Source organism: Geotrypetes seraphini, chromosome 11, assembly GCF_902459505.1.
Source record: "Geotrypetes seraphini chromosome 11, aGeoSer1.1, whole genome shotgun sequence".
In the NCBI taxonomy this organism is placed as follows: Eukaryota; Metazoa; Chordata; class Amphibia; order Gymnophiona; family Dermophiidae; genus Geotrypetes; species Geotrypetes seraphini.
This window is the reverse complement of record NC_047094.1, coordinates 82,676,729-82,703,875: the sequence shown is the minus strand read 5'-3', so window position 1 is coordinate 82,703,875 and position 27,147 is coordinate 82,676,729. Positions and strand designations below refer to the sequence as shown.

Here is a 27,147-nt window from a genome sequence, read left to right as displayed (position 1 = left end):
GCAGATCGTAGGCAAACTATCCACGATGTTTGTGAGATAGTAGGATGGTCATATGGGACAGTTCAACGAATTTTGTAAGACGAATTGAACATGAGATGCATTTCTGCTAAATTTGTGCCAAGACTGCTAACCGGTGAACAGAAGGCCCATTACGTTTCTGTCTGTTCGGAATTCAAACAACAAGTCAGAGATGACCCCCCAACTTCCTCTCCTGTATCATAACTGGTGATGAATCATGGGTTTACAGTTATGATCCAGAGACTAAGCAGCAGTCGTCACAGTGGAAGTCACCACAATCACGGTGGCTGAAAAAAGCGCGCCAATTGCACAGCCATCTCAAGTCAATGTTGATCTTTTTTTTACATTCATGTGCTTGTTCACAAGGAACTCTTATCTCCAGGTCAAACTGTCAATGGTCAGTTTTACTGTAAGGTTTTGAAGCGGTTGAGTGAGAGCATTTGACACAAACTCCCAGACAAGTGGAAAAACAAAATTTGATTGCTTCACCATGACAACGCACCCTCTCATACATCACTCGTCGTTCAACAATTCCTGACTTCCAGAAACATTACAGTGATTACGCACCCTCCCTATTCACCTGACTTTGCCCCCTGTGATTTTTTCCTATTCCCCAAAGTGAAATTACGACTGAAAGGGCGCCGTTTTAACACGATTGACAAGATCCAGGCAGAATTGCAGGAGGTCCTCAAGGCACTCACCCAAGATGACTTCCATAGATGCATGGACTCATGGGAAAAATGCTGGGATCGCTGTAAACATTCTCAAGGAGACTACATCAAAGGAGACGGTGGAAATGACAAGTTTTGGTAAGCATTTTTTTTTTACAATTGAACTTTTGAGTAGCACCTCATATGATCTGCCAGTGAGGTAGGAAGAAAACCAGTCTAAGGCTGTTCTAGTGAAAACTATTTGTTGTAAGTGGTGAAGAAGTAAGTTATGATCAATAAGGTCGAAAGTAGCTGACAGATCCAAAGATATCATAAGTACATTCTTAAACTGGTCAAAAGCACTATAGATATAAGTAGTAAGTCTCTGCTTGTTTGGCTGACATTGCTGCTTGGATGTCCTTCCATCATCTGAAACTAAATGTATCCAAGACGGAGCTGCTTCTCTTTCCTCCTAAACCCTCTGCTCCTCCTCCTCTTTTCTCCATCTTGGTTAATAATACTGTCATTGTTCCAGTCTCCTCTGCTCACAACCTTGGGGTAGTCTTCAATTCTGACCTCTCATTTTCTACGCATATCCAACAAGCTGCTAAGACCTGTCGCTTCTATCTCTTCAGTATCCCCAAAATTCACCCCTTCCTCTCTGAGCATACTACCCGGACTCTTGTCCAAGCTCTCATAACCTCACGCTTAGATTACTGCAATCTACTCCTAACTGGTATCCCACAGTGTCGCCTCTCCCCCTTGCAATCTGTGCAAAACTCTGCTGCACAACTCATCTTCTACCAACCTCGCTATGCTCATGTTACCCCTCTCCTTAAGTCACTTCACTGGCTCCTTATCTGCCATCGCATATAGTTCAAGATCTTATTGCTGACCTACAAGTGTGTTCATTCTGCTGCCCCTCAATATCTCTCCTCGCTTCTCTCTCCTTATACACCTCCCAGAGAACTCCGTTCCTCAGTTAAGTCACTCTTAGCGTTACCCTTCTCCTCCACTGCCAATTCCAGACTTCGTTCCTTTCAACTAGCTGCTCCCTATGTCTGGAATAAATTACCTGAGTTTGTCCGTCAAGCCCCTTCCCTTGTTTAAAAGCAGACTGAAAAACCACTTTTTTGATATAGCTTTCAATCCTTAACCCTATTCCTCTGCCCTCCAACCCAGCCTACTGATTAACTGTTCCCCTTAACTGTATCCATGACATCCTGTTTGTCTGTATTGCCTGTTTAGATTGTAAGCTCTTTTGAGCAGGGACTGTTTTCTTATTCTTTGTGACTGTGCAGCGCTACGTGCGTCTGGTAGCACTATAAAAATAATTAGTAGTAGTAGTAGATAACCTCTGCTCCCACCAGAACTATCCCAGAGTGCTCCTCTTTGCATACCCAGCATCTGCTGCTGACGGTCTGGTAGCTCCCACACTGCAGATAGCATCGTGTTGTGTCTGTGTGCACTGCTGTGCTCTATAGCAGTCTACAGCCCTATGGCTCAAGCTAGCCCTCACCCCCCTCCCGAGAGGGAACCTTACACATGCCTCTCTAGCATTTTCCTTCACTCCTTGAGAGGTCAAAAGCCTGTCCAGCACCTTGAAATAGCTTACAGCACAGTTTTTCCACCTGCCGTTCCTATCCAGCCTTAGTATAAAAAGAGTTCTTTCTTTCTGCTTTGACCATGGGCAATGCCTTCCAAAATAGGATACTCAAAGGCAAACCAGCCTAACAGAATCCTTTGTGGGGAGGGGGGAGAGGAGGGACCTAGGATACTTGGGTGTGATACTCCAGACCTTTTTAGGCCACCAAAGGTGACGGCTCGGACTGCTTGATGCAGAAAGTTGTTTTGTTTTTAACAAATTGCCTATATGGAACATGTACCTAACAAAAACAGATCAGATTGTAAAGGTTACCATATTTTACCACTCGCTGGAGACTGAGAAATACAGGCTAGCAGAGGGCCACAAATGATACTTAATGGATGATGTCACAGCTCAGTAGTACTGTACTTGGTTTCCACCTGCTGGTAGGAATGTGTATACCTATTCATCTGGACTGGTCTGGAGGGACAATAAGGAAGTACTTGGGAGAACACCAACAAGAGGTAAAGAGAAACCAGAAGCCCAGCTGGAAAAATAATCGAAAGACAAAGGTACTTTCTGATTTTGGTTCATACTCATTGTAGGTGCCCTGACATCTGCACAGTTCATACTACAAGAATGACTCCAAATGGTTGGCTGAGGGTGGCACAACCTTTGAGCTGGCCCTCTGCCAACCCCTTGGTAAAAGCAATGTTGAACTTTTGCCCTGCTTATAGCAGTTGCTTTAGTGAGTGTAGTGTTACAAGTTTCAAGTTTCTTTTAATTTGATGAATCACTTATTTAGGTTTACTAAGCGAGATACAGCAATAATAAAAAATATAAACATATTTAGACATACAATTTAAAATTTAAAAATGATGGGTAAGACCAACAGACTTACAGACTAATCTATACACAAGGTAAGAAGGGACAGAACTACAATTCAATGCTTTAAAATACAGTGAAGAACCATAGATGGAAATAACATTAGGGAGGGAAAAATAGAAACCTGGAAGGAAACTAATATAAAATTTGAACATAATCTAAAAATTAAAAGTATCTTTAAAAAGGAAACTCTTTAAGTTACTTTTAAAACGACTCAGATCATTTTCCTCTCTCACATGCTGGGGTAAAGTGTTTCAAAGTTGTGGAGCCATCACTGAAAACATATCATGTCGTCGAGTTCCAATAACTTTCAAAGGGGGGTGGGCTACTATGAGCTTTTGATTAGTAGACCGGAGAGAACGCGACGTGCTATAAGGGATAAGTAATTTATTAATGAATTGGGATTCATTAGTGGAAAGGGTTTTAAATACTAAGTATAAAATTTTTAAAAAGTAATACAGTGGTTAATTGGGAGCCAGTGAGATTTAATCAGAAAAGGAGTGACATGATCATATTTTTTTCTGTTATGAATGAGTTTAACGGCAGTACTCTGGATTATCTGAAAGCGCTTCTTTTCTTTTTGTGTGATATTTATTAATAAAGAATTACAGTAATCAAGTTTAGCAATAATTAAAGAGCAAATCGGTATATTCAGCGATTTTGGCTCCAAAAACTTAGAAATCGAGCGAATCATTCGTAGCCTATAAAAACAAGATTTAAAGGTATTGCTTATACATTTGTGATAAGAAAATTTATCGTCGATGATGATACCCAGTATTTTTAAAGATGTTACTAAATCCAGATGAATGTTATCAAGGGTGAAGGGAGCACTCAAGCTTATTCCCTTTTTCCATGGAAAAAGTAAAGCTTTCGTTTTCTGTATGTTTAGAGCTAACCTATTGAAATTAAGCCAGTGTTTAATCATCTCAAGATTTTTGTTAATCTCAAGTATTTCCTCTTTATTTTCTGGATTTAGAGGATGCGAAAGTTGAATATCATCAGTATATGTAAAGGTGGTGAAGCCTATAGACTGACATAGAATTAGTAGAGGTGACAGAAAAATATTGAACAATAATGGAGGTAGGATGGATCCTTGAGGAATACTATAATTAAGAGTATAGGGTTTTGAGACAGTGTCATTAAAGGCAACTATGGATGATCGATTAGAAAGAAAAGAGCTAAACCAATCAAGTATTTGGTTACAGACGCCTATAGATTTCAGATTACACATTGGTTATACATAAGGTGACCATAAGTCCCGTTTTCAGACCTCCTGTCCCGTTGTCCCCACAGACAGCTTCAGGACGCTGAAATCTCCCTGTTTTCAGGGACAGCGTCCCGAAGCTGTGCTCAGGGACAACAGGACAGGCGATCACTTCCTGTCCCTCCCTGCCGCAAAAAAAAAAAAAAGCCTCCCCATCTTTCTCCCTGTCTGCTGATCTTACTGCCCTGCCGCTACAGCTGCTAAACCCGACAGGAAGTCTTCTTTACGACGTCAATTCTGACGTTGGAGAGGACGTTCTGGGCCAGCCAATCTCTGCCTGGCTGGCCCAGAACGTCCTCTCCGACGTCAGAAAGAAGACTTCCTGTTGGGTTTAGCAGCTGTAGCGGCAGGGCAGTAAGAGCAGCAGACAGGGGGAAAGATGGGGAGGCTTTTTTTTTTTGCGGCAGGGAGGGAAGGAGATAGGTAGGCAGGCAAGCAGGCAGGCTTTGGCCAGGGAGGGAGGGAGGAAGAGAGGTAGACAGGCAGGCAGGCTGGCTTGGGGGGTGGGGGTGGGACAAAGTGTGGAAGGCAGTGAGAGGGACATAGGAAGGAGGCACTGGGGGCAATAAAGACATGGGAAGGGGCACTAAAGACATGGGAAGGAGGCACTGGGGGCACTAAAGACATGGGAAGGGGGCACTGGGGGCACTAAAGACATGGGAAGGGGCACTAAGGACTTGGGAAGGAGGCACTGGGGGCACTAAAGACATGGGAAGGAAGTACTGGGGGCACTAAGGACAGGAAGGGGCACTAAGGGCATGGGAAGGAGGCACTAAAGACATGGGAAAGAGGCACTGGGGGCACTAAAGACATAGGAAGGGGCACTAAGGACACAGGATGAAGGCACTAGGGGCACTAATGACACAGGATGGAGGTGCTGGGGGCACTAAGGACACAGGATGGAGGCACTAAGGACACAGGATGGAGACACTGGGGGCACTAAGGACATGGGAAGGAGGCTCTGGGGGCACTAAGGACATGGGAAGGAAGGAAGGAGGGAATAGAAAGGGACAATTGTTGGGCCTGAGTGCAGAAAGAAAGAAACAAAAGAAAGGATACACAGACAGAAGGAAACGCAACCAGAGACTCATGAAATCACAAGACAACAAAGGTAGGAAAAATGATTTTATTTTTAATTTAGTGATCAAAATGTGTCAGTTTTGAGAATTTATATCTGCTGTCTATATTTTGCACTATATTTGTCTATTTTTCTTTAGTTACTGAGGTGACATTGCATATTTGAAAGTCATTTGAAATCTTTGAAACCCCCCCCAAATATAAATGATAATTAACATTTTCTCTGCGTATAGTGTGCTTTGTAGTTTTTAAAAATTTTATGGTTACCATTATGAATTAATAAGATATGTGTACATGAAAAATGAATGGAAGATATTGGGGGCAGGATTGGGGGTGGGGCTAGGGCGGGATTGGGGTGGGGCTAGAGTGGGATTGGTCACGTTAGTTATACATCTTTATAGCCAATCCATCAGCAGTAGAAAAATGTAGCCAGTGTCATACAGACTTCTATGATCTGTGTCCCATATATGGCTGGACAGATTTGATGGCAACTCCAATAGCTAGAAAATAGGGCCAGTGCAGGGCAGACTTTTTTATGGTCTTAGCCTTGAAAAGTATAAGTCAGGAGCACGTATGCTTTTTTTTTTTTTTTTAATAGTATCTATATTCTGCTTATAGCCTAAGTGGTTTACATTTAGACTCAAGGATGTCTCCCTATGTGTCCCGGTGAGCTCATCATTTTACTAATGTACCTGGGGTAATTGAGTGTTATTTTGACTTACCCAGGATTATAAGGAGCAGCGCTAGGCATGACCCTGCAACCTCAGAGTGCTGAGGCTACAGCCTTAACCATTAGGCCATTCCTCCACTCTGCCACATATTGTATGAGTGCAGGTTTTGTATATATCAGTGGGAGAGGGGAAGATATATTATAGTGGAACTTAACAAGTAAAATGTAATAGTACTACTGGATTTTCATTCAGTTTGCCTGATAATGAATGTGACTGTTGGGCAGACTGGATGGACTAAGCAGGTCTTTTTATCTGCTGTCATTTACTGTGTCATTATGTTAATGATATCAGTGTAGGGCACAATATTCAAAAGGGTTTAACCAGCCCCTTGAAACCCCACTGAGCTGGCCATTTGCCTATATTCAGTAGCACTTAAGCATGTAGTGCCTCTAAATATTTCCTGCGGCATGGTCTGGTTAGCACCAGGGCAGTTTAAGGCAGAGCTTGGGTAGAGCTAGCACTTAACCAGTTAGCAGTGATCAGCCTACTGACCAATAAAGTAAGTGTATAAAATTAGGACAGGCTGTCCTTTCTCTATCTACAAAGCTAACCTTGCACCAGGCTGAATGTTGGCTAGTGCCCAGTTAACTTCTAGTGATTGCACTTAAACCAGTTCAATGCTGGAGCCTTGACATGCCCAGCATTGAATATTCAGGCTTAATTTAGTTTCCTGGCTATCAGTAGCATAAAAAACAGTGACTGCCACAGGGTAAAGTTTGAACCCTTTGTTATTGTGTACAAGTCTGTATACCAATGATGCACCTGTATCTGTTTTTGAGATATTTCCTTCACTTGTGGACAGCCTGTATCTTTCTGGCCATCTTTGAAACCACCACTTTTCTAGGTGTGTTCTGACTGATTTTCGCCCTTATTGATTAATGGTTTTCTCAAGATGTGCAGGCTAGGAAAAGGATCTTTGTAAATAAGGCTGTCTACCTGACACTGACTTTGTATATCTTTTGCAGTTAAACTATACTCGACCAGGACTTCCTGAAATAAATCCCAGACTGCTGGAAAACTGGAAGAATGATGTTAAAGAGCATGGTCATATCTCCTGCCCTAATCATGTATGAAATCTTCTATATTCACATTTCACTGTGAACTGAAAAAAAAACCACACACCACACACAGGATTCAGCTGATTCTTACAAAATTTAGTGTGTCGTGTCCTGAATGAAGTTGATGTAAAATGTAAACATCTCCCACCGTTCCACAATACTACCTTATGAAAATGAATTATTGCTATGGGATAAGCACAGAAGCAGATGATAGTTTGTAAACAGTATCTGTATCAAAATGGTTTTCACTGCAGAAGACCAAATTCTGATAAAGAACTTGGTACTGCTAAAAGGTTACAGCAGTCAACAATTGTTGAAAGAGTTCCTAAAGAAGGGTTGGAACAAAAATAGCCTTGATGTGCTGCTATGCAAGATCTGAGTAACAGGCAGCCGACAACTGCTCATGATTTGCTCACAAGAGTACATTGATGTTATACACGATCTTGTACTGAGCCAGGAGGACACACCACAAACACACCAAACAACTCACCAAATATCAAGAGAAGCAGGAATGAGCCAGAAAACTCTAGTTAGGATAAAGTGTTGATGATTCTACCCCAGCTTCTATTCCTTTTCCAGACCCTTCCGATTTGGGTAGATAAAAAGGTGTTTGGGACCCTGCAACAGTGAATTTCTGCTTTTGTGTGGGCTCATAAGCACCCATAGATCAGTGGGAGAGTGTTATGCCTGCGTAAACAATTCAGTAGCCTGGCAATGCTGTCCCTTTTGAAATATCAAGCAGCCCAGCTGAGGGCACTTCTGAAATGGCAGGTTCAAACTTGCAAACCCTGGGTGGATATAGAACAGGGCAAGGTTGATTTGATTCCCTTACTCCATGGCTCCCAGGAGGTAGGAAGTATGCAGGGGGTCTGGAAGCTGTGGAGATCACCATGTGGGTCTGGTGCTCGTTGGAGCGTCTGGCCCTGCGGGGACGGCGACATTATCCCAGGACAAGCAGGCAGGTATTCTCACTAGTGGGTGATGTCATCAGACAGAGTCCCGGTACGGACGTCTCACAAGCACGTGTTGCTTGTAGAAACTTAAAGTTTCTAGATGCCCGCACCGCGCATGCGCCGGTGCCTTCCCACCCGGAGATCCGGGCGTTTCTCCTCAGTTCTTTTCTTTCCGCGGAGCTGAGAAGTTCAACTTCATCATGCGCTAGCTGAATTCAGTTAAATTTGCCTTCCTTGTCCACGTTTTCGCTTTCTTTTAATTATAGTTAACAGTACATTTCTTTTTCAGTTTAAAAAAAAAAAAAAAAAAGATTATTTCCTCCGGCAGGTCGAACGGGCCGGCCACGTGGCTCAGGCCCACAGGCTTCGACCTCGCGGCGGAGATTTTCCGGCCTATGTCCCGGCCAATCACCGGGTTTAAAAAGTGCAGCAAGTGCCAACGCGCGATTTCACTCACGGACCCTCACCGGCGCTGTTTGCAGTGTTTGGGTCCTGACCACATTCCGAAATCGTGCAGGCCTTGCTCTACCCTTACGGCGCGCTCATTCAAACGGCATTGCCTATTGTGGGAATCGATGTTCAAGATGGACGCAGCTAAGGATCCTTCAGCCTCCACTTCATCTGATACCTCCCCGGTTCGGGCGAAACCGGTATCGACCCCTCCTGCATCGAGTGTGGTGAAACCGGCATCGTTCATCCCGACAACATCCACGAGCTCGACGTCGGTGCCTGCCCCGGTCTCCTCGGTTCAGGTACCTCTTCCTTCCACAGTACCACCAGTGGTCATCAAAGTGCCGAAAGCTACTAAGCAGAAGCACTCGACCTCGAAGGAGCGCGATGACCGTGCAGGAGGACCCCCTTTCGGTGCGGATCCCTCCTTATCGGCTTCGCTACGGTCCGTGCTGGAAGCTCAATTCGTTGAGCTCATGCAGACCATCGGACCCGGGCTCATCGCTGCCATACAGGGTGACCTCCCGGTACCGGTCCAAAGGGGCGGTCCGCCCCCTCCCCCTCCTCCACGCCGTTCGACCTCGAAAACCGACGAGGACGAACGGGGGAGGGCGGCGATGCCCATGCGGCAAGCCTCGCTTACCGATATGCCGCCCATTAGAGCCCATTACGCCTCCGCGCCAACATGGGACCAGACCTCCGATCGATACTCAAAGCCCTGGGCATAGTCAGGAAGAGTTCTTCCGTACTCCTTACCAGACTTGGGTAGCATCGCAAGAATCCGCATCGCAACCCCAGTTGCGATCCACCGCTTCCAGCCCTATCCACCACTTGGGGGCTTCGGGAGACCATGCGATGCACAGACGATCCCGATCCCCGTCCCGCCACCGAGACGGGCACCGATCAAGACACTCATCCTGGCACTCTTCACGCCACTCGGAGGTGTCACCGCAGAAAAAACTGCAACGTATGGGATACTCCTCATCAGAGGTGTCCCCTCCGGAGGGACCGGAGTACGAGGAGACACCCGTACCCGATTCTCCTTGCCGCTCCCCGATGTCCATGGATCCGGAGGCCTCTTCCTCCTCCAGCCCGTCCCACAGGCCGACGCTGGCGGATCAATTGTCTTTCTCATCATTCCTCCGACAAATGGCGGATGATCTGGATGTGACTCTGGACACGGGCTCCCGATACTCCAAAGAGTATCTGGACACCATGCATTTACCTAACCCTCCAACGGAGTCGCTTCGGCTCCCCCTACATAAATTGCTGGATCAGACCTTCATGCAGTGTTTCGAAACACCGTACTCCATACCGGCGATTCCCAGCAAACTCGATGCTCGATACCGCATCGTGCACCATAAAGGGTTTGAGGGCCCTCAACTCTCCCACCAATCCCTACTGGTCGAGTCCTCTCTTAAACGCTCTCATCCCTCTCAGGTCTACGCCTCTGTACCGCCAGGGCCGAGAGGGGAGAACGATGGACAAATTTGGTAGAAAATTCTATCAAAACTCCATGATGGCGTCACGGGTGCTGAACTACAATTTCTTTTTCTCTTCCTATCTGGAGTTCTTCTTGCCGGTGCTCCGCAAGTTCACTCCGTTCATAGACACCCAAGCTCGATTCAAGTTCGAGGAAGTGGTAGCCTCCCTCTCCCAATTACACCTCCAGCTGATGCAATCCTCCTTCGATGCATTCGAACTCTCGGCACGTGCTGCCGCAAGCGCGGTAGCCATGCGTCGCCTGGCATGGCTCCGTACAATCGATATGGATCCCAACCTCCAGGACAGACTCGCCAACGTACCATGTGCGGGAGCTGACCTGTTCGATGAATCTATCGAAACGGTTACCAAGAAGCTGTCGGATCACGAAAAATCTTTTCAATCCATCCTGCGGCCCAAACCCAAACCTCAACAGTCTCGACCTTCCAGGCCACCCCTGATTTACCAGCGGCGTTACATGCCCAGACAAACGCCCGCTGCGAGACAACCTGCGAAGAGACAACCTCCCCAGAAGTCTCAGCAAAAACCTCAGCCACCGGCTGCACCTAAGGCTCCCCAGCCCTTTTGACTCCCCTCCGGGGAGCATAACCGACACCGTTCTGCACCCCTCAGCCTCTCCCATAGGGGGCCGCCTCCATCTTTTTTACCATCGATGGGAGGCCATAACCACGGACCTATGGGTCCTTACCATCATAAGAGAAGGATACTCTCTTCACTTCCACCGGGTCCCCCCGGACCATCCTCCAAGAGAGTATCCTTCAAGCTCGACACAGACCGCCCTTCTCCTTCAGGAAGTCCAAACCTTACTTCAGCTTCGGGCCGTCGAGCCGGTCCCGTCAGACCAGTTGAACCGAGGGTTTTACTCCCGGTACTTCCTCGTCCCGAAGAAAACGGGCGACCTGCGACCCATTTTAGACCTTCGGGCCCTCAACAAGTTTCTGGTCAAAGAGAAGTTTCGCATGTTGACTTTGGCTTCTCTATACCCCCTCCTCGAGCAGAACGACTGGTTATGCTCCCTGGATCTCAAGGAGGCCTACACTCACATCCCCATTCACCCGGCCTCCCGAAAGTTCCTCAGATTTCGGGTGGGAAATCTGCACCTACAGTATCGAGTGCTACCATTCGGCCTCTCTTCATCCCCCAGAGTCTTCACAAAGTGCCTGGTGGTAGTGGCCGCGGCACTCCGAGACAGGGGTCTACAGGTCTTCCCATACCTCGACGACTGGCTCATCAAGGCCCCGTCAGCCCCAGAGGTCACTTCGGCGGTCTTGGCTACAACCTACTTCCTCCAGAATTTGGGCTTCGAGATCAACTTTTCCAAGTCTCATCTACAACCCACCCAGTCCCTCCCCTTCATCGGAGCGGTCCTGGACACCACTCGACTCCGAGCATTCCTGCCTCCGCAACGCATGGAGTCCCTTCTCCATCTCTGCCAGTCGGTGTCTACTCGCCAAACCCTACCGGCGATTCAACTGATGGTGCTCCTGGGCCATATGGCCTCCACAGTACATGTGACACCCTTTGCCAGACTCCATCTCAGGATCCCCCAGTGGACCCTGGCATCACAGTGGAATCAGACGTCCGATCCACTAACCAAACACATCTTAGTCACACCTGCTCTTCGGCAGTCTCTACTTTGGTGGATGACCTCTTCGAATCTATCCAGAGGTTTGCTGTTGCACTCTCCCCCCCATCAGAAAGTTCTCACAACCGATTCGTCGAACTATGCATGGGGGGCCCACCTGGATGGTCTCCGCACCCAAGGATTCTGGACCAGTGCGGAAAGACTACACCAAATCAATCTACTGGAGCTCAGAGCCATCTTCAATGCGCTCCAAGCTTTCCAACACCTACTTCACGACATGGTGATCCTCATTCGCACAGACAATCAGGCCGCCATGTATTATATCAACAAGCAAGGAGGCACGGGCTCGGCCCTCCTTTGCCAGGAAGCTCTACGAGTCTGGGACTGGGCGGTGCGCCACAACGCCTTCCTCAGAGCTGTCTACATTCAGGGGGAGAACAACGTCTTAGCAGACAAACTAAGCCGTCTGCTACAACCGCACGAATGGACTCTCCATTCCAGCCCCCTTCACCAAATCTTCACGCAGTGGGGGACGCCTCAGATAGACCTCTTTGCGGCTCCCCACAACTCCAAACTGCCTCAGTTTTGCTCCAGGATCTACACTCCTCATCGCCTCGAGGCAGATGCTTTTCTACTGAACTGGGGGAAACGATTTCTATATGCGTTCCCCCCATTCCCGCTGATCCAGAAGACTCTGGTCAAGCTGAAACTCGAACGGGCTACCATGATTCTAATAGCTCCTCGGTGGCCCAGACAACCTTGGTTCTCCCTCCTACTTCAACTCAGCAGCAGGGAACCAGTACCACTTCCAGTGTTTCCTTCACTACTTACTCAACATCAAGGATCACTGCTTCATCCCAACCTGCAGTCTCTCCACCTGACAGCTTGGTTCCTCTCAACGTAACCCCTCACCAATTCTCACAAGAAGTGAGGGAGGTCTTGGAAGCTTCCAGGAAGCCCGCCACTCGACAATGCTACTCCCAGAAATGGACTAGATTCTCCTCATGGTGTGTTTCTAAATCAAAGGAACCTCAGCGAGCTTCCTTATCCTCCGTGCTGGACTATCTCCTACACCTATCTCAATCTGGGCTCAAGTCTACATCCATACGAGTCCACCTGAGCGCTATTGCGGCGTTCCACCAGCCCCTACAAGGGAAACCCCTCTCGGCCCATCCGGTGGTCGCCAGATTTATGAAAGGACTCTTCCATGTTAACCCTCCTCTCAAACCACCCCCAGTAGTTTGGGACCTCAATGTAGTCCTTTCCCGTCTCATGAAGCCCCCGTTTGAACCACTCAACAGGGCCCCTCTTAAGTATCTCACCTGGAAAGTGCTTTTTCTTGTAGCCCTTACGTCCGCTCGCAGAGTCAGCGAACTCCAGGCATTGATGGCGGATCCACCATTCACAGTATTCCATCATGACAAGGTGGTCCTCCGCACTCACCCGAAATTCCTGCCTAAGGTGGTCTCCGAATTTCATCTCAACCAATCCATTGTACTTCCAGTATTCTTCCCTAAGCCCCATTCTCACCACGGAGAATCGGCCCTTCACACTCTAGACTGTAAACGTGCCTTGGCTTTCTACCTGGATCGCACCAAGCCACACAGAACCACTCCTCAACTTTTTGTCTCCTTCGATCCTAATAAGTTGGGAAGACCCGTATCAAAGCGCACCATCTCTAATTGGATGGCGGCCTGTATCTCTTTCTGCTATGCCCAGGCTGGATTATCACTTCCTTGTAAGGTCACAGCCCATAAGGTCAGAGCAATGGCAGCCTCAGTAGCATTCCTCAGATCAACACCAATCGAGGAAATTTGTAAGGCTGCCACCTGGTCCTCGGTTCACACATTCACCTCACATTATTGTCTGGATACTCTCTCCAGACGGGATGGACAGTTTGGCCAAACAGTATTGAAAAATTTATTCTCTTAAGCCGCCAACTCCCCCTCCATCCCACTGAGGTTAGCTTGGAGGTCACCCACTAGTGAGAATACCTGCCTGCTTGTCCTGGGATAAAGCAATGTTACTTACCGTAACAGTTGTTATCCAGGGACAGCAGGCAGCTATTCTCACGTCCCACCCACCTCCCCTGGGTTGGCTTCTCAGGCTAGCTACCTGAACTGAGGAGACACGCCCGGATCTCCGGGCGGGAAGGCACCGGCGCATGCGCGGTGCGGGCATCTAGAAACTTTAAGTTTCTACAAGCAACACGTGCTTGTGAGACGTCCGTACCGGGGCTCTGTCTGATGACATCACCCACTAGTGAGAATAGCTGCCTGCTGTCCCTGGATAACAACTGTTACGGTAAGTAACATTGCTTTCTTAGTACACCTCACTCTGGTTTAACCCTGAATTTGAATTTGCCCCCGGAGATAGGGTGGGGGGGTCTTTTAACAGTGGGAACTTCGGGGATTGGTTTGTGTGGGGCAATTTATTGATATAGAGAGGAGGATGGTGTGATCCTTTTGAGGTCTCCAGGAGAAGTATGATTTGGAACCCAGAGATTTGTTCCCATATCTCCAAGCACAGGATTATATTCAGTGGGCTGGGATTCTGCATGAGCATCTGGGAGGGGAAACTGAATTTGAACAATTGTTGGGCCCAGAGGTCAAAAAGGGCATGATTTCTGCTATATATGCCTGCCTCAATTAAAGATCCGAAGTCCCGCTGAAATACATGTTCATCTTCAATCCCATTTTATTCCGGGACTAGTGGATTATTTCCCTCCACCTGCCAGGATCTGTAAGAAGCCTCAAAACTTCAGAGGCTTTTACCCCCACCCTCTTATACCTCATCACTGACCATGCTCCTGTGTATAGCAGTCTTTCTTCCTACAGGCCAGGCTATAGGAGCTTATCTTTTCTGCTCATGTTTTATTTCATGATCTTTCAGCATTTTTCATTCACGGTTTTCACCCTCATGCTGTGGAGGTTCCCTGTGGGGATATCCTTGGTTGCAAGAGATCGCAGACTTTTGGAGAATGTCTGCTTCTGGGGGATTCCCTGCTCGGCAGTAAGCCCCCTGGACAGCCTACACATCAAATCAGGGCTCTGGGACCGTTCCCTTGGGAGCTAGCCAGTGTTCCCTCTAAGGTGAGCGCATGAGCGATCGCTCACTATTTTCAGTGGCGTCGCTCATGCTTCTTCTGGTGTTGCTCACTCGAACGGAGGTGAGAGGCGGCGGTGGCGGTCTGCCCTGCTCGCCTAAGATGTAGCAGCGGCGGCTCCTTTCATGATCCCCGCAATCAGTGGCGTACTAAGTGGGGGGCGGTCCGCCCCTTGTTCTCATTGGTGTAATGCCGGCCCTGCAGCTCCGGACTTCCCCACACCTGCCCCCCCTTCGGATTGCTATTATTTTAAATGTTATAGCGGCGGCGCTGTATCCATCAGTGGAGACGTCTAACCTCGGCCTGCCCCGGAACTCTTACTGCAACAGTGACTTCCTGTTCCTGCCTAGACGGGTGGCTGCTGCAGTAAGAGTTCCGGGGCAGGCCGAGGTTAGACGTCTCCACTGATGGATACAGCCCCGTGGCTATAACATTTAAAATAATAGCGATCTGGGGGGGGGGAGGGAGAAGGTGCGGGGAAGTCCGGAGCTGCAGGGCCGGCGTTAGAGGGAGTAAGAGTTGATGGTGCCGCAGGGTCCCGTGGGGGGAGGGAGGAAGGAAGAAGAGGAACCGAAGCATGGCAATTTTGGGGGAGCAGGTGTGGGGAAGTCCAGAGCTGCAGGTGAGAGTGTTGCGGTACCCAGCTGGAGGGAGAAGGAAGATGAGGGAGGGAATGAAAGGAGATGCCAGGGCTTGGAGGGAAGGAGGAAGGTTTGCCAGACTAAGGGAAAAGGAAGGGGGAGATGTGAGAGCATGGAGGGGGAGGGAAAGATGGAAGAAAAGGAAAGGAGAGAGATGCCAGAGAATCAGGGAAGGGAAGATACCAGACTATGGGGTGCGAAGGAAAGAAAGGAGAAGAGAGAGATGCCAGAGCATAGGGGATGCGGTGGTGACAGAGAGAAAAAAATGGAGAGGTGGCAGAGCTGGCTGGCTTTGGGGGTGGGCAAAATCTGGAAGGCAGTGGGGGACATAAGAAGGAGGCACTGGGGGCACAAAGGACACGGGAAGGATGCACTGGGGGCACTATGGACACGGGAAGGAGGCACTGGGGGCAATAAGGACATGGGAAGGAAGGAGGGAGGGAATAGAAAGGGACAATTGTTGGGCCTGAGTGCAGAAAGAAAGAAAGGATACACAGTCAATTAATAGATGTCCCCTTTTAATGAAAAAAATAAATGGTCACGTTACCACTGACTTACTTTCTCTTCAGCAGAGTCAGCATCCGCGCTGAGGTGCAGGAAGGTCCCGCGATGACTCGTCTGCTGGCTCTGCTCTGGAAGAAGTAAGTTACGTCGGAGGGGGTGGACCCGGCAGACGCAGTCATTGGGGGACTTTGCCGCAACTCCCTCCAACGTAACTTACTTCTTCCAGAGCAGAGCCAGCAGACGAGTCATCGCGGGCCCTTCCAGCATGCGGCTGCTGAGTCCGCTCTAGAGCAAGTACGTCAGAGTGGGGTGGATTGGCAGCAGGCAGCTGCAATCATCGCGGGATCTTGCTGCATGAAGGGAGAGAAAGGAGCAGGACTGCTGGAATGGAAAAGTGGTGGAGGGAAAGAAAGGGCAGGGTGGTATGGAAGGGTGGTGCTGATGGAATTGATGTACAGAGAAAGGGGAGAGACATAAGGGGGAAGGATATTGGAGGGAAAGAAAGGAGGAAGATGCTGATTGAAGAGGAGTGGATGGAGGGAGAAAGGGCAGACATTGGATGGTAGTGGGGAGCCTATGCTGGATGGAAGTGCAGATGGGAGAGATAAGGGAGCAAATGCCAGAAGGAAATGGGAGGAGAGAAAGAGGGGAGCAGATGCTGGATGAGAAGTGGACAGAGAGAGGAGAAGGTACTAGATGGAAGGGTTGGAGAAAGAGGGTACATGATGGAAGGAGGGGATAAATAAAAGGAGGACACATGATGGGGAGAAAAGGATTGAGTTAGGGAAACACTGGAGGGATGAGGGAAAGAGGTGGCAAGCTTTAGGTAGACAGTAAAAAAGGACATTGATGAGAGGGTAGTAAGAACATAATCTAGACAGATGCAGAAAATAAATTGAAAAGGGAAATGAGGGAAAAAAGGGAAAGGGATTACAGAGGAGAGGTGTGGGAGAGGGAAGGAGAGGAGAGAGATGCCAGACCAATGGGAGTGAAAGGAGAGATGGAAGGGGGAGGCATACAGTTTCTGGAAGGGGCATAGAAGGAGAGAAGATGCCATATAGGGGAAGAGAGACGGCAGACAGTGGATGGAAGGAAGAGAGTTACAAGAAGATGAGGAAAGCAGAAACCACAGAAGACAAAGGTAGAAAAAAATTTCTATTTATTTATTGTTTTAGGAGACATGTGTCACTGTTTCTGTGAAGCGTTGTATGCAGAGTCCAGCTTCTTGCTGGTTCAATTTAACCTTTGTCTATGTATTTTTATTTTATCCCCCCTTTTACAAAACTGTGAAGCGTTTTTTAGCACCAGCCGTGGTGGTAGTAGCTCTGATGCTCAGAATTCTATGAGCATCAGAGCTGTTACCTCCGTAGCTAAAATCCACACTACAGTTTTGTAAAAGAGGGAGGGGTTAGTTTGTGATTACATATTCCATACTAGGCGAAGGTGTATTCTGTGTTCTGTGTGTTCGAAAGACATAGTTTTCTGTTAGGAATGATGGTGTAGGATTGATCTGTGCTGGTCTGGCTTGTTTAGTTTTACAATGGGTGTATTGATGTACTGTTCACTGCAATATGTAAGATGCTGCCTTTTCCTAGGTACTCATGTGTGACGTGTGGCTTGTTACTAAAAATCATGTTTTTCGTACAGATGGGGGGGGGTGCCAAAAAATGATGGGCCCCGGGTGTTACATATGCTAGGTACGCCACTGTATGTAAAGATACTGTATGTAAAGCTGGCGAAGCAAAAACTTTAAGTAAATTGTTATTCTTCTATGTTTTGAGTATTTAACCCTCTCACAATCTCATGGGCACTCGTTTCAAGTTTCAAGTTTATTGAGATTTTGATTTAAACGCAATATCAAATATTTTCAATGTGTTTAACAAAAATAAATTTTGGGAAATAAATAAAACCATTTGAACAATAAACATACAAACATATCCATAGATGATTAAAAATACATAAGGAGTACAAGGATAAACTACATTTGTTTAAAAATGCGTCCTCCGTGCCTGCTCATAAATTTGTGGAATATGTAACTTGTCGCTCATTGGAGCTAGCTCACCACAGGTTCATCTACTAGTTGGGTGGAGGAATGATCAGGATCCGAGCCAGACTGCTATCCTCTGCCAAGCATTTGAGAGATGTGTCCAAGCTTCATTTTTGAAAGAAAACCACATAGATGACCTCCTCAGGGCAGGATGGGATGGATTCATGCCTCATTTGTGGTGGATAGCTGACTGTTGTGCAGCCGTGTTCCACGAGGGGGTGAGATTTGCTCGAATGCGGTGTCTTCGACTTCTGAGGAGGATCTTCAAGTGCCTTCTGCCCTGACTTCAGCGAAATTGGTATCAGGGGGCCTTGGGAAGTGCGCTGGTGGTGTTTTGGTGAAACACAAGTGTGGCTCCGGCGATAAATCTAATAAATCTTCCAAGCATTCCAAATCTGAAGCGCAGAAGTCGGCTTCTGCTGCGGAGGATGGTTTCCCCCCGGAATTTGTGAATATGTTTTATCAGGCATACTTAGTTAAAAAGTCTCTGCCTGTTTCCCTTCCACCAACCTCTGTGCCGGTTACAGGGACCCCTACTCCAAGGAACCAGGTTTTTCTTCTTGCCTTCCTGCGGGGGCACTTGGGAGTAAGTCAGCTGTGCCCACAGTTGCACCAGACACTTTCCATTTCTCTGCTTTTGCAGGGCAGCACTGCAGTGGCCATGGATGTGACGAATCTAGTGGATCTCTGGGATCTGGACCTGTGATGTAGGGGAGGACCCCATGGTGCGCAGATTCTTTAAACCTGCACACCTTATGGATTTAATCTCTGAATCTATGCAGGAATCGAAGCTGCAGTCAGAACAGCCGGTCACTTCTGAATGTTCCCTCATGAGTGACCAGAGGACACAATCTGCCTCTTTTCCTGATCATTCTGACATTGTTTGGATTCTTACAGATATCTGGGACACTCTAGAGCAGGGATCTCAAAGCCTCTCCTTGAGGGCCACAATCCAGTCAGGTTGTCAGGATTTCCCCAATGAATATGCATTGAAAGCAGTGCATGCACATAGATCTCATGCATATTCATTGGGGAAATCCTGAAAACCCAACTGGATTGCGGCCCTCAAGGAGGGACTTTGAGACCCCTGCACTAGAGGGTCCCTTGGAATGTGCTCGGGCCATGGCACGGCTTTATCCCAGGCGGATGGATTTAACAAGTGATTTGTTTCCCCAGAGGTGAATTCTTCAGTGGTACAAGGAGGTGGTCCTGAAGGATGTTCAGGACTGACACGTGGATTTCATCCTTAAGCGTCTGATTTGGCCTTGGCTGGTATTAAGGTGACGATGGCCTCTTCCTTCGTGGCTTGGGCATGCTATTCCAAGCTGCACCATGATCCTGACACTGATGCTTCGTGATTTGGATTTTCTCATCTCTGGAGTGGATTGCATGGCTGATGCATTGTACGACATCTTGAAAGATTTTGCCAAGCTGGGTGCCTATTCTGTTTCATCTCGCAGAATGCTCTGGATCTGGCAATGGTCTAGGGATTCATATTCTAAGGCTATGTTGAGCCAGTTGACCTTTAAGGATCAGCTCCTGTTCGGCTAGGGTCTGGATGACCAGTGTTCAGGATTGTAAATCCAAGGCATTGCCCAGGAGCAGGTCCCACTCTTCTAGGAGTTCTGGGCATTCTAATTTTCAGTCCTTCCACAGGACAACGATCCTCTTCATCTGCCAGACCATGCTTCAACGGGCCCAACTGTCAGCAGTCTGTGGCAACTTGGCTGACGGCTCCACTAAGAAACAGTTCTGATGTCAGTTTGATGTCTCCTCTGCGCATCGGGGGCAGTTGTTGGCCTTTCTGGCGGAATGGGAGCCCATTACCTACGACCGCTGGGTTCTAGAGGTTCTCAAAGATGGCTACAAATTGTAGTTTCTCTATCCTCTGACCAAGTATTTTCTGGATTCCCCTGCTGGACTTTTGGATATTGCGGCAATCGCCCCATGCCAGAGCAAGACTTAGACTCTGGGAGATAATCAATATACTTCATCGTTCCAAAGAAAGGATCCGACAATTGGAGACCAATTCTGGACCTCAAGGCGGTCAATGCAGCCCTGAAGGTTCCTTGATTCCACATGGAGACGATGCACTCAGTGATCAGTGTTGGTGGCGCCGGGGGAGTTTTTAGCTTCCTTGGAAATGGCAGATGTGTATCTCCACATTCCCATTTTCCTGGACCACCAAAAGTATCTGCGATTTCATGTTCTGGGACAACATTTCCAGTATGCAGCACTGCCCTTTGGATTGGCGATGGCACCCTGGACCTTCACCAAAGTGATGATGGTGGTGGTGGTCCATCATCGTACTCGGTGTCCTGGTTCGCCCATATCTGGATGACTAGTTAATCAGAGCTTCTTCACTGGCCAAGGGGTGTCAGGCAAGTGGTGCAATTGCTGCAAAGTCTGGGATGGGTGATCAATTTCAGGAAGAGTCTCTTCAAGCCCACCCAGTATTTGGAGTACCTGGGAGTTTGATTTCACATGGGTCAGAACACAATGTTTCTACCTGTATCCCATCAGGAGAATCTACAACAGGTTATCAGAGACCTTATGGCCACTCCGATCCTAACTGTGTTGCAGTATCTCCAGGTTATGGGGACCATGATGGCAATGATCAATGTCCCATGGGTCAGAGCCCATCTGCATCCACTGCAGGAGGGTTTGCTTTTGCACTGGAATCCATAGCGGGACACCGCTGCCCTGGATGGTGGTGGCGTGCAATGGTTTAGTGTGGTGGTTGCATCCTCTCTCACAGTCCAGGGACCTTTCACTCCAGATCTCAGATTGGGTGATCCTGTTGATGAATGTGAGTCTAATAGGCTGAGGAGCATTGTGCATTCCTGTCCCGGTTCAGAACTGGTGGGTGCCTTCAAAGTGCAAGTGGTCAATCAGTTGCCTAGAACTGTGTGCGATTTGGCTGGTCCTTCTCCACTTCGAGGGTCATCTCCATCATCAATCTATCTGTGTGTTCTCGGACAATGCCACGGTGACTTACATCAATTGTCAGGGGGGGCCTGAAAAGTCCCTCTCTGAGTGTGGAGGCTCAGCTGCTCTTTTGGTAGGCGGAGAGGCATCTTGTGGAGTTATCTGATGTTCACGAGGCAGGAGAGGACAACGTTCAAGCAGACTTTCTCAGTTGTCCAACTCTGGACCCTGGAGAGTGGTCACTCTCTGAGAAAGAGTGTTTGATTGTATAGCACAGTGGTTCCCAAACCTGTCCTGGGGGACCACCAGCCAGTCAGGTTTTCAAGATATCCCTAATGAATATGCATGAGAGAGATTTGCATACCTGTCACTTCCATTATATGCAAATCTCTCTCATGTATATTCATTAGGGATATCTTGAAAACCTGACTGGCTGGGGGTCCCCCAGGACAGGTTTGGGAACCACTGGTATAGCGGATCAGTGGGGTACCCCACGTTCGACCTCATGGCAACTGCAGCCAACAAAAAGGTTGATGCTATTCTTCAATCATCTTCAAGAAGCAGGCAGTGAAGGCCTGGACATTCTGGTTCAGCCCTGGTCCTGGAACGGTCTTCTTTATGTCTTCCCTCTGTGGCCCATTATAGAGCATCTGTTGAGGCGGATAGCGGACCATGAGGGTCTGGGGATTCTGATGGCACCTAATTGGCTTAGGCAGCTATGGTATGCCGACTTGGTTCGGTTCCAACAGGATTGGGGGCTCTGGTTACTTTGTCATTCTCGCCTCCTCACATGGTCCAATTGCGATTCAGGATCTGGACAGCTTTGGTCTTATGGCATGGCTCTTGACTGGTCAGGACTATTCTTTGGCGGTGATTGCCACATTGATTCTCTGCAAACAGAAGTCCACAGTGGCAGCCTTTGTGAAAGCTTGGAGGTGTTACCAGGCTTGGTGTGCCCTGAGACAGGTGGACCCTTCTCTTCCATCGATTCCTTGGGTCCTGGAGTTTCTGCAGGATGGCCTGAAGAAGGGTCTAGCAGTAGTTTCACTCCGGGTTCAGATTACTGGTCTTTCGTGTATGGGCTCCTTGACAGTTCATCCGGATGTGGTTCATTTTCTGCGGGGTGCATTACGACTAAAGCCTCTCTTGCACCTTCCCTGTCCAACCTGGAACCTTAATATGGTTCTTCACGCTCTGGCTCATTGTCCATATGAGCCACTAGAGCAGGCGTCTCTGATGGATTTCACGATCAAGATGGTCTTCCTTGTGGCTATTGCTTCAGCCTGCAGGGCAACTAAAATTAAATGCAAAGAAATGCAGAGTAATGCATTTGGGGATTAATAATTGGAAGGAACTGTATATGCTGGGAGGTGAGAAGCTGATATGCATGGACGGGGAGAGGGACCTTGTGGTAATAATGTCCAAAGATATAAAGGCAAAAAAACAGTGTGACAAGACGGTGGCTGCTGCCAGAAGGATGCTGGGCTGTATAAAGATAGGCGTTGGTGAGGTCCCCACTTGGAGTATTGTGTTCAGTTTTGGAGACCGTATCTGGAGAAGGACGTAAGAAGACTTGAAGCCTGACGAAGGGCGACAAAAATGATAGGAGGCTTGCGCCAGATGACGTTTGATGAGAGACTGGAAGCCCTGAATATGTATACCCTAGAAGAAAGGAGGGACAGGGGAGATATAATTCAGACGTTCAAATACTTGAAGGGTATTAATGTAGAACAAAATCTTTTCCAGAGAAAGGAAAATGGTAAAATCAGAGGACATAATTTGAGGTTGAGGGGTGGTACATTCAAGAGCAATGTTAGGAAATTCTACTTTACAGAGAGGGTGGTGGATGCCTAGAATGCACTCCCGAGAGAGGTGGTGGAGAGGAAAACGGTGACAGAGTTCAAAGAAGCTTGGGATAAACACAGGATCTAGAATCAGAAAATAATAGTAAATAATGAACTAAGTCCAGTACTGGGCAGACTTGCACGGTCTGTGCCTGTATATCCAAGCTGTATCTCCTTATAGCACTGTTTTGTCATTCAGGTTTTCAATGTTTCATAAGCTGTTGTTTCGTTTTGCATTGTTGTTGCATTTGTTTATATGAGCAGAATTGATTTGCTTGCTGGGAGTTCCCCGTTCCTCTCTCTCTCTCTCTTGATCTTATCCTCTACAGATGTTCCTGGCTGCTTTAAGACTGACTGCTGTACACAGGTGCATGGTCAGTGATGAGGTATGAGAGGGAGGAGGTAAAAGCCTGTGGATTTTTAAGGCTTCTTACAGATCCTGGCAGATAGAGGGAAATAACCCATTGGTCTTGGAATAATTTTTTTTTTAAATTCTTTATTCATTTTTTAAAACTTACAATAAGTGTAACAGCATATAGAACATTTTAAACTCAGATTCAACACTTAATATTCTGTTAAAATCTATATTAGAATTTATCACCCCCTCCCCCCTATTCAATAACAGTCTTTAAACTCAAGAAAACATAATAATCCCTATTCCCATATTCCTTACCTTAATAAGAAGACCAAAATACCCCTTCCCCCTCCCCACACCTTGGACATTAAAATTTAAGGGGGAAAATAATAATCAATCATTACAATATTTTGTTAATGGCTACCAAATATCCTGAAATTTTCTAAAATTCCCCTGCTGTGTGGCTAATATCCTTTCCATTTTATATATGTGACATAAAGAGATCCACCAGAAACTATAATTCAGCCTCTCCCAATTTTTCAAATTATTAGTAATCTGTTGTATGGCAACCCCTGTCGTAATAAGTAGAAGCTTATTATTATTAGAGGATATTTGGCTCTTAGCCCTCATTGACATGCCAAACAGTACAGTATCATACGATAATGCCACCGGATTTTCCAACAAACAATTTATTTGACCCCATATTGATTTCTAAAAAGCAAGAATCAATGGACAGTAGAATAGCAAATGATCTAAAGTCCCAGCTTCAAGATGACAGTGCCAGCATCTATTAGACTTAGAGCTATCCAACTTCTGTAAACGAACCGGGGTCCAAAATGCTCTATGTAACAGAAAAAAACAAGTTTGTCTCATAGACATAGACAATGTACACCTCATCCTCCAAGCCCAAATTCGTGGCCATTGAGATGCAGTAATTTGATGCTTTATCTCAATGCTCCAAATGTCCCGTAAACCGGTTTTTAGTTTCTTATTCAAATATCCAGATATTAATTTATACCACTGAGCAGCCTGGTGTCCCAGAAAATCCATATGAAAACATAAGAATGGCAGACTATACTGATTATTAAGATTTTTCCATTCAGAGAACCCCACCTGAATGGCCTACTTCAACTGCAACCATCTATAATTTTGTGATTTGTTAAGACCAAATTTGTGTTGCAATTGTGAAAAATCAAGCAGCTTACCATCAGAAATAACATCATCTAAAGTGTGTATACCTGCCTTCATCAAATATTTACAGATGACCTTAAAACCGCCAATTGGATCTTGGAGTTCAGCCATAGGGTCTGATATGTTGATTTATGAACAGGAATAGGTGTTAAATTATTCACATATTTGGTCTTGGAATAAATTGAGGATTTACAAGAAAGAAGATTAGCAAAGGTAAGAACCTAATCTTTCATTAGCGTGGGAAGCAGAGAAATGGGACATGACTTGGAAGCATACTGTAATGGTGGAAAATGGGTACAAAGCACTGCTGTGCTGGTATTAGAGAATGACACGGGGGACAAATTTTTCCCCATCCCCACGGGAATTCATTTTCTCGTCCCTGCAAGTTCTTTTCTTGTCCCTGCCCTGTTCCTGCATGTTCTGTTCTCATCTGCCTCAAACACTTTAAAATCATAAGTGTTCGAGGCTTCTGTGGTTAAGGCAGAGCTTACAGAAATGGGACAGGGAAAGCGACAAAATTTGTAGGGACAGGATAGGAAAATTGAGCTCCTGCGGGAATGGGGAAAAATTTGTCCCTGTGTCATTCTCTAGCTGGTATTACACCTCTATTCTCCTAGCCAAACTCTCTGAAGGGGGGGATAGGAAGGGTTGGCGAGGCTGTGGGTTACCAGGCATTTATTTGCACATGTGGTGGGATTGTGGAATGGTTCGGGGGTACTGAATCTCAGTATTCCTAACCCTGTCATCTATTCTGCACAGATTATCTTGAGCCCTCCATTGGGTTAGTCTTTCTGCATCATTATGATAATCTCTGGGAGGAAAGGGAAATACACTTCACTAAACTGTTCCTGACGGCGGCTCGCTTTGTTGTGGCGGCCAGTTGGAAACAGTCTGCTGCTCCAGATATGCAATTAGTGCCGACTAAACGGATGATTGGTACTCTCTGTATAGGCTGACGGCCTTGAAGCATCACAGGATGGGAAGAATCATTAGGAAATGGTAATGCTATGAAGAGTGGAGGAACACCTTACCATGAGGGCAATGTATATTGTATTTGGGATCTTGTGTCTGGGGGGGGGAGGGGAGTTAATGTTGGTGCTTTCTGTACCATAATGGACATCTTGTATATCAGGCCTGCACAACTCCGGTCCTCGAGGGCCAAATCCAGTCGGGTTTCTAGGATTTCCCCAGTGTATTTGCATAAGATCTATTTGCCTGCACTGCTTCCATTGTATGCATATTGATCTCATGCATATTCATTTGAGAAATCATGAAAACTTGGCCTGGTGAGGGCTAAAGTTGTGCAGGCCTGTTATATATGATGCTTTTCAGTTCTATGGTTCTTTTGTTTATTGATCTTATGGATGCGTTGTTCTATATAATGTTGCTTGGCAACAAATAAAAGCTATAAGTAAGGGAGAAACAAGATGGTGCCTTAGTAGTAGGACACGGTGATTACTGCTCCTCCTGGACAACAAAATTGCTTCATTTTTGCTCTAAATAGAGCTCAACATTATGCCGAAAAGAAGAGGCAGAGTGGCGATAGCCCAACGCCAGAGCCTACCTTATCGCGGCAGGGAGCAATTACAAGCTTCCTCTCATCCTCTCCTTGGGGCATTCCTGCAGAGCTAGACGCAAGGGAAGCATCGGCATTAGGGAGCAAAATCTCGCTCAGCCCCGCGGGACCAGCACCTCCTTTGCAGCCGAGTAAGAGGGGAACGCCGGCAGCAACATAAGCAGCAGACTCAATGCTGTCTATGACGCTATTGAGCTTGCTGGCCCCTCAGGATTCTGCGGCTGGGTTACCTATTGCAAAGGAGGCTTCAGGAATTTCAACGGAGGGAGGGGACATGCCAACTCTTCAGCTCCTCGAGAGACCTGTTGAAATCACATTGGAATCGATTTGGACTGCATTAGATTCCCTCCACAAGGTATGTCTGGGAATCTCACCACTTGTTCAGAATCAAACTTTGAAATTACAAAAATCTGAAGAAGCGTTAAAGGTCCAAGGGGAGAAAGTTAAATCTTTAGAACAATATGTTCAAGGGGTTCAGTCTTCTTGTACTTTAATTACTAAGGACAAACTGGTGCTTTTGAGGAAAATGGAAAATTTTGAGAACTATACTAAGCAGCTGAACTTAAGATTTTTGAATTTCCCGAAAACACTTACAATGTCCCCAAAAGAGTTCTATAAATTTTTGAAAGACATGTTTAAATACCCCGAAGAAGGGCTTTCTCCTCTACATAAAATATATTTTTTGCCTGTTTCTATTAAAAAATCTTCCTCTTCAGAAGCTGCCCAGCCTATGGTCGATCCTTTGAGTCCTATGGACTTCTCAAGAATTTTGGAGACTTCAGAAGAAGAAATAGTTTTGCATACAACGCTTCTTGTGACATTTGTATTTCAACAAGATAAGGATGCACTTCGCCTATTTTTTAGGTTGAAAGAAGTCTCTTTTTTGAATAGTAAGATTTCTATATTTTCAGATATCTCAAGAACGACTCAAACAAGAAGGAAAAGATTCTTAGAATTGAAAGAAAATGTTAAAGCATTGGGGGCTAAATTCCAATTACGTTATCCTTGTAAATGTGTGATCTATTTAGATAGAATACTTATGTTTTTTATGAACCCTTCCAATTGCAGTTTTTTTTTTTTTTTGGAAGGGAAGGGAGTAATAATGCAGGGTTCCAAATGATTCTAATTTTCTGGTCCAATTTAAAAATGAGGATAAGCTATTAATATAATCTCTTTTTTATTTGTAGGAATGGAAC

General features: G+C 46.7%; 1 protein-coding gene across 6 annotated transcripts in view; it reads left to right on the top strand.

Moving 5' to 3' along the window:
* ZNF512B (zinc finger protein 512B) overlaps positions 1–27,147 on the top strand; it is a 324,570-nt gene that overhangs the window by 255,415 nt on the left and 42,008 nt on the right. For all 6 annotated transcript variants that reach the window (XM_033914235.1, XM_033914236.1, XM_033914239.1 and 3 more), the window contains one exon: positions 7,176–7,277. In XM_033914235.1, coding sequence (XP_033770126.1) covers positions 7,176–7,277 — 102 coding nt within the window. The remainder of the gene's footprint in view (positions 1–7,175; positions 7,278–27,147) is intronic.